Genomic DNA, 7989 nt, shown 5'->3' with positions numbered 1-7989 from the left:
CTATAAATAGGCAATAAATTAGTATGAAAAGTAAGAGAAAAAATAGAGAGCGAAAGGGGGAAAGAGTGGAGGGATATAAGGAGGTAGTGAAAGACACTACAAAAAAAACACGCTATTTGTGACGGATAATTTTTGTCTCAAACTAGACAAATTTCGTCAAAAAATATAGTTTGCGATGGGACAATGATTATCATAAATTGTTTCGTGGAAAACGATATTTGCGATGGCAATTGGCGATCAAAATTCCCTTGCAAATTGGGACGAATTTTTCGACGCAAAATCATAATATTCTGTCACAATAGGCAGACATGTTGACATTGGGCGAGAGGTTTTTTCGTAGAAAAGTTTCCATCGCAAATATACAATGGAAATAAATGAACAAACTATTTCAAATTTGCGACGGAAATATGATTTTACTCCGTCACACGATATTTTAAAAAATTCCATAGCAAATGGACAAATTATAATTTTTTTATAATCATTTAATTGCTACCTGTAAACATTAATGAATAAACAATATTGGATATCCCAATTAAAAGAAAAATGTGTATCAACAAAAGTAAACAATAGCAATCCTAAAAAATTATAAATTGAACGTAAACAAAATGAAAATATAAACAATACTCTTTCTAAACAAAGCAAAAATGTTGCCAACTGTAACATCCCGGGTGCTGACGATTGTATAGTTAGTGGAAGAGCTAACATACAATTGAATGTATAGTTAGTGGAAGAGCTAGTGTACTATCAACGGGAGGGGTAGATAAATGAATCGAATAACACCGCAAAGAGAGGGATTCCAGAGACTGTGCTGGTATAGGACAGTACAGTTGAAGATAGCTTATAAGAATTAATTGGTACTACCTATATTAACAAGATGCATCTACTTTTCGGTAGCCCGGATCGGAAGAACTCCACAGTTAAGCGTGCTTGACTTGGAGCAATTCAGGGATGGGTGACCTCCTGGGAAGTTTTCTCGGAAAGTGTGCAAGTGAGGAAAAAGCACACTGAAAAGTCTCGTGTTAGTATGTGAGAATAGTCGTTGATGCTTGAAGCGGCCGGGCGTTACACCAATAAAGCGAACTAAAAACAATTATAATCATAAATAATGTCTCTAAAATAGCAGCCTAGTCATCATTCAGACATAATTCTTTCCTCTTCTTGTTGTTGTCCTTCATTATGAGCTGGAGTTGTTCCTGCATTTGCCTCATCATCTTCGCATGAAGATTTAGCTATTGTGTCATAGCATCCAGCTGCTCTGAATAACACTACAGATGCACCTTCAGCTAGGATGTCTTCTCCTTATGTTCAACGTCTATGTTGCGAACCAACACCTGCACCTTTTTAATATCATCTGCAAATACATCATTATAAAGTAAGTTTTTTGTACTTTATTTAAATGGACTAGGCAGTGAAAATGTAAAATAATTAATTGTGTGCTTTTACCCGCAAAATCACCTCTAACCTAGCTGGAAAGGCATTTACTAGGATTACGAGAAAATACTATTTCTCTTTTCTGAATTTTATTAACCAAATAACAATAGGGTTCTCCAAGCCTTAAATAGGCAAAACAAAACAAAATGAAAATCAAATCAAATAGAATCAAAATGAATTGTGCACAATCAAAGGAGATAACGCACAAGCAACGCACATTCAAATATAATCTAAGAAATAACAAAAAGGAAAATAACTAACAATTATTATAAAATCCTAAATTATGAAAAACCCAAAACTGTTGATGCCCATGGCAAAGCGATTAGTCTTGCTTAAAAGCCTATTTCGAGTTGTATATCCAAATTTGAGCCCAATCCAAGTCGGTCAACTTAGGTGTATCATGAATGATGCACTTATAGTTGGCCCATTACACATGGCCCAACTATTGATTCAAGAAGCTTAGAGTCAACCAGAATTATGGCCCAATAAGTATGATCCAATTGTTAAAAGAAGCAGTAATTTGAAATATAACAAATCAGGATCAAATCCAAGTTCAAATAAAGTAGTAGATATGATTGTGGTTTGTTTGGCAAGAAAAAGAAAGCAACACATTTGGCATGATTTGAGATCTAAGATATGGGACGTGTTTTGAATGATTTAATTGTAATTATTCATTTATTTGAGAAGTTAATTATCGTTATGTTTATTTTAGGTATTTTCTTCATTTTTAGGATTTTAGATTTTGAATTTTGGATCAATTTATAATTTGCTTATAAAAGGGTGCTTATGACCCTTATTATAGGAGTTGAATGTTGTTATTTGTTAATAGAAATTGAGAATCAGAGGGTTACTCTTTTATGAAATCCTTACTTTCTGTTTAGCCATTTTTCTCTGTGTTTTCGGCTTCATAATCCTTAAGTCCACTCATCTCATATGAACGAGCAAGTCTTATTGATTACTAGTGATAAGAATCACACATTTTTCGTATAGGCAAAAGTTTAAATATTAAGTAGCTATCATGGATTATGAAAGTTTTATGTATTTTTAATTCGTATTTATTCAATTATTTCTCTCCTCACAAAGCCATCGTGCACAACACATTCCTCTTGATTCACAGCCTTCGCCTGAGACACTACTTACGATCACTCTCAATTAAGTTTAGTCTTACACCTGGCACTCATAGATACCTATTACATTGATATACTATACCCATTTAAGAAAAATATATCCATCTTTAGCACCCAAACAATTGAGGTTTATATTAATTAAGTTGCTAATTTTGCTTAAGTTGTAGAAAAATACTTTCATTTTGTTCTCCTTTCCTTACATGTCCAAACTCGAAATCAATGTTATTAAACCTGGTCCAGTCATTGACACGATTGAGGTACTAGGTCATTAGATACTGGTTCAACCAGTGTGTTACTGATTTAGCCGCATGAGTTGGTAAGTGTATGCAAATTTATAATTTTATATTGAAAAAATTATAAACATACTCAAATACCTGTAAAAAATAATTCTAATTTCCAATATTTTAATGTGAAAAATAATAAATCACATATTATTATCTAAGATTGTATCAAACAAACATAGAATATTTGTGATACTAGTGCTTTAAGTTCAATAGATGACAAATTTAGCTATAACTAATATAATATTAGTGTTGGAAGTACATAACTTATGTAAATCAATAAGCAACAAATCACTCAAATATTTCAATGAAAAACAAATCATTTGTGAATTTAAAAAATGATATTCCTTATGAATTTTTTTTGGAAATAATTTTTTTTATGAACGGCACCGGTTGAACCGACGGGTCATCAATTTTTACCGAAATTGGCCGGGTTGCACCGATTCACATTGTTTCTAATGTTTGGCCGATCTGTTGCTTCACCTGGACCAATTATATAACTAGTTTACCAATACTACTCGAAACACATAGGATGAGTTACCTCCCACGAAACCCATCCAATGGAAATCTTCAATTACACATTGCGGTAATTCTTTTTCAAATATTGCGAGCTTTCGAAGGCCCCATCAGCATCATTATCAAGACCGCATCCCCCTCAACCACCCTCTTTGGTCTTCAAAAGCAAATGCTTCAATCTTTATCAACATTGCATCAACTCTGATTGGGATCTCCTTTTCTCCAATTTTTCTTATTTATTCTTTTACAATGAGGAGAGCATGACCAAAGCTTTATTAAAATTAATTAACATGAGTAGCCGTTCACTTTTATAAAAACTATGAGAACTAACTAAAGTTAAATTTAAACATAGATTATATCTCTGTTAGGACATATTATTTTTATACCAGTATAAGTTGATAGTACTTCATCTATGTTATATACTAACCCATTGAACCCTTGTTAATTTTTTTTTAAAAAAAATACTTAAACCTTCCAATTGTTTTCTTGCTTCGGTTACAGTGTTTATTGGTTTATTTGCCTCTATTCATCGGTTACATGCACGCTTCCTTCTCCCTGCCTTAGACTTAGGATATAGTGTATACCTATCTATTTTTTAAGAAAGAAATTAACTAGCAGCCTCTTCCCAAAAAAGATTACGAAAGCATATTCCGTAGAACAAATATAAATAATTAATTGAATCCTTAAGTATGCTAGATAAGGACGGCATTGAGAATGTAAGAAATAGAAAAGAGAACAATACAGATAAGAGTGGAACCGGGTTTGATTTATATTTCTTGAAACTTAAATATTTTATTTTTGGTGGTTAAAAGTTAAATGTTTTTATTAAATTTTGTTATTAGAAATTTCACATATTGATGCACCGGTTAACCATGAGTAAATTATTAATTAATGATGTATATCGATTTCCTGCAACTAGTACTGTAGATGTAAATAGGTCACGCCTAGCCTATTAGTCTGTGTAGACTCCAAATCACAAATATGGCATGACCTATATTTAACAAATAAAAGCCTTAGCCTAAGCCTGTTGGCCTGTTTAAGCTTATTTAACATTCAACAATTAAAAGAATAACTAAAATAATATTACTTTATTATTCAAAATTATTAAAATTAATTTTATTTAAAATAAATAATATTATTTAGGTCCTCTTGTAGGCTTATATGCCCGACATATATAAAAATGCCTATGACCTATTTTCTAAATAGATTTTTTAAAAAGCCTAGAACTGTTCTATTTTACTATTTGTATATGTCAAGTATTGCCTGATACAGGTTAGACCATAGGTCCCTGTAGGCCCGCCTAACTCATTTACACTCCTAACTATTAGTATATATGCTCCTAACTTATCTATAATATATATTATAGTTTGATAACCAATCAATACATATTGTTAATAGATAATTTACTCATTATTAATTGGGGTATAAAAATTGTAATATTTCAAGTCACTATAAGAAAAAACTGATTTGATAACGAATTTCAGAGACAAAATTATTTTGATCTGAATTAAACACAAAGCTCGAGATGAACGTTTTTATTTAGTGATAAAATAAAAATTTCAAATACAATAGATGAAATTTAGAGATGAAAAATGTTCATCACATATATAATTTGTCACTAATTCTGTCTCTATTTAGTCGGTTTGATATTCATAAAAGTTAAAAAGTTAAAAAGTTAAAAATGAAATTTAGAGGTAAAAATATTGAGAAAACAAGTGTGAGGGGTGAAATCTCACATTCATTAGAAATAAACTAAATCAAGATCATATAAATAAATGGACCCATAAATCTAACACCTTAACACGTTAAGTTAAGTACAATATCGAGCCCAACTAACCCATTTGATAGTCTTCATTGTTGCCTGGCTGCAATTATGGATCACTTTCCATTTTGCCCGCCTTATTCTCTATGAGTTTTTCTCTTTCTTCCTTTCTCTTTATATTCTCTTCCCTTTTTTTATTTTTATTTTTTATTTTTTATTTTTTTATTTTTTTTTGTAATACTCTTCCCTTATTTAAGTAACACAGATATATAACTTCTTCATAAATTTTCCATTTATAATTGCTATATATTATATTTAAGAGAGAGATTATATACTACTATATATTACTTATTTTTATTTTGTATTTTTCCTTCTTTTACTGTACTGTTATATTTGTATGATAACTAATTGTTAGTAAGGTGTGCATTCTGTTAGGCAACACATTTTTCTATTAGTGCGTCTTATTTCTTTTTGTTACAGCTTTAGCTAATATATAGCCTTATTGTATTCCTTTCCTCAATCAATGAATACAATGTGAATATTCAGTTTTCTGGGGAGTATCAGCTTCTTTCATAGCTAAGATGGTATCAGTAGTATCCTCGTAGTTCTTGCCATTTTCTATGGCTCGTGGCAACAATCGCCCACCCCCAATTGATTCCTATGCTGGCACTGCAGGGACGTCCGCCTCCATGGACGATTCCTCGAGTCCCTATTTTTTACAGAGCAGTGATCATCCTGGTCTGGTTTTGGTCTCCCATTCTCTTTCCTATTCCAATTTCAACTCATGGCATCGCGCGATGCTACTTGCTTTCACCGTAAAAACAAATTGGTGTTTGTCAATGGCACTCTCATTTGCCTTTCTCCCACTGACCTCTTGTTCTCTGTTTGGAACCGTTGTAATTCTATGGTTATTTCATGGATTCTAAATTTTGTTACCAAAGACATTGCTGATAGTCTCCTATATTTTTCCAATGCTTATGAAGTATGGTCCGATTTGAAAACCAGATACTCTCAGGCCAATGGTCCTAGAATCTTTCACCTCAAACAACAAATTTCATCTTTCTGTCAAGGTTCTTCAGATGTTAATGGCTACTACACCAAGCTGAAATCCCTTTGGAATGAACTACTGGATTACGTCCCCCTTCCTCTCTCTACATGTGGTGTTCTCCGTCCTATCAATACCCATAGGGACCAGGATCATATTCTCCAATTCCTCATTGTACTCAATGATTCCTACTCCTCTTTGCATGCTCAGATTTTGCTGATTGACCCACTACCACTGCTTGGTAAGGTCTTCTCTATAATACCACAGGAAGAGCGTCGACGTCAATCTATTTCTTTGCCTGGTTCTGCTGTTCCGGATTCCCCCTTTTTGAATTCTGTAACCACATCTTCTTCCTCATCTCTGCAGGTTGCTTCTTCCCCACCTACAGTGGTTGCAACCCAACGCCATTCCCATCTCGTTTGCACATACTGCCACCTTTCTTCCCATACTCGTGAGAAATGCTTCAAGCTCAACGGGTACCCTCTTGGCTACAAATCCAGACCACCTAGGCCTACTCCATTTCCTACCCTAGCGCAAATACAAGCTCAGGACCACTCTATACATTCAGACTCCCCTCAACCAACACATTTCTCCTTTACCACCCAACTATCGAACCCTAATTTCTCCCCCTCCGATCCTCCCCTTGCCTTCACTCCTTCTCAATACAACCAACTGCTATCGCTTCTCGACCAGAGTTCTGCTTCGTCTTCTCCGTCTGGTGTTTCTTCCGTCGTCGAGTCTCCTCATTCGGTAGCAAGCTTCAGTGTTAAGTCTTTCCTATCCTTTCCTCCTTCTTGCTCGATTTTGGATACTGGTGCTACGCACCATGTTTGCATCTAGCTTAATCTCTTTTACTCTTCATCTCCATCTACTTCCCTGGTCTCTTTTCCCAATGGTTCTTCTATTGTTGTTTCCTCTGTTGGTTCCCTTTTGATTTCTGATTCTCTTCTTTTCTTTAATGTTTTACACATTCCGTCTTTTTTCTTCAATCTTTTGTCCATCGGTGCCTTGTCCCGGGATTCCCCTGTTATTGCTAACCTCTCTTCTTTTCATTGTTCCCCACTACTTTGTTTGTCCATCAGTACCGATCTTTTTCCTGATGACAATGTTCCCCACTACTTTGTTTGTCCATTTTTGTTAAAGATGTTGTTCTCTGGCATTCCCGTTTAAGCCATCTCTCGCCTTCAGTTTTAAATTCTATGAAGAATATATTCGATTTTCCTGACTGTTTGCATAATGCTCATCATTGCTTTGTGTGTCCTTTGGCGAAACAAAAATGCCCCCCTTTATTTTAGACCCTAAACTCTCTTCTGCTCCTTTTAATCTTGTCCATTGTGACATTTAGGGACCCTTTAACACTCTCTCTGTTGAAGGTTCCAGTTATTTTCTCACCTTGGTTGATGACTCAACCAGGTTTACTTGGACTTACTTTCTGCGAAATAAGTCTGATTTCTCCACTGTATTTCCTGATTTTTTTACTCTAGTTTCTGCTCAGTATAAGGTCTCAATTAAATCACTCCGCTGTGACAATGCTCCTGAATTCAATTTGTTCCCTTTCTTTTCTTCTAAGGGAATTCAAATCTTTCATTCTGTGTCGATCGTCTCCAGCAGAATTATGTTGTTGAACAGAAGCACCAGCACCTCCTCAACATAGCCCGAGCCCTTCATTTTCCATCCAAAGTTCCTCTTCAATATTGGCAGGACTGTGTCCTTACAGCCGTTTACCTCATCAACAAAACACCTTCCCCTCTTCTTCATCCCAAAACTCCTTTTGAATTACTTTGTCAATAAGCCTCCATCTTATGCTCATCTTCGTGTTTTTGGCTG

The 7989-nt window shown here is 34.4% G+C and overlaps 1 protein-coding gene across 1 annotated transcript; it reads left to right on the top strand.

The window, feature by feature from the left end:
* The first annotated feature begins 5901 nt into the window (after positions 1–5901).
* On the top strand, positions 5902–7002 carry LOC133289010 (uncharacterized). The gene has a single exon (XM_061486861.1). The coding sequence runs from the start codon at positions 5902–5904 to the stop codon at positions 7000–7002; it is 1101 nt and encodes a 366-aa protein (XP_061342845.1).
* Positions 7003–7989: the final 987 nt, after the last annotated feature.

The sequence above is a fragment of the Gastrolobium bilobum genome, unplaced genomic scaffold, assembly GCF_033153095.1.
Source record: "Gastrolobium bilobum isolate Gb01-03AN ecotype WA unplaced genomic scaffold, APGP_CSIRO_Gbil_v1 utg81642, whole genome shotgun sequence".
Classification (NCBI taxonomy): Eukaryota; Viridiplantae; Streptophyta; class Magnoliopsida; order Fabales; family Fabaceae; genus Gastrolobium; species Gastrolobium bilobum.
Note: the sequence above shows the minus strand (reverse complement) of the source record. Positions and strands in the feature narration are given on the sequence as shown.

Bases quoted from the DNA above. Each gene is read 5' to 3' on its own strand.
- LOC133289010 (XM_061486861.1), top strand. From the start codon at position 5,902: ATGGCATCGCGCGATGCTACTTGCTTTCACCGTAAAAACAAATTGGTG.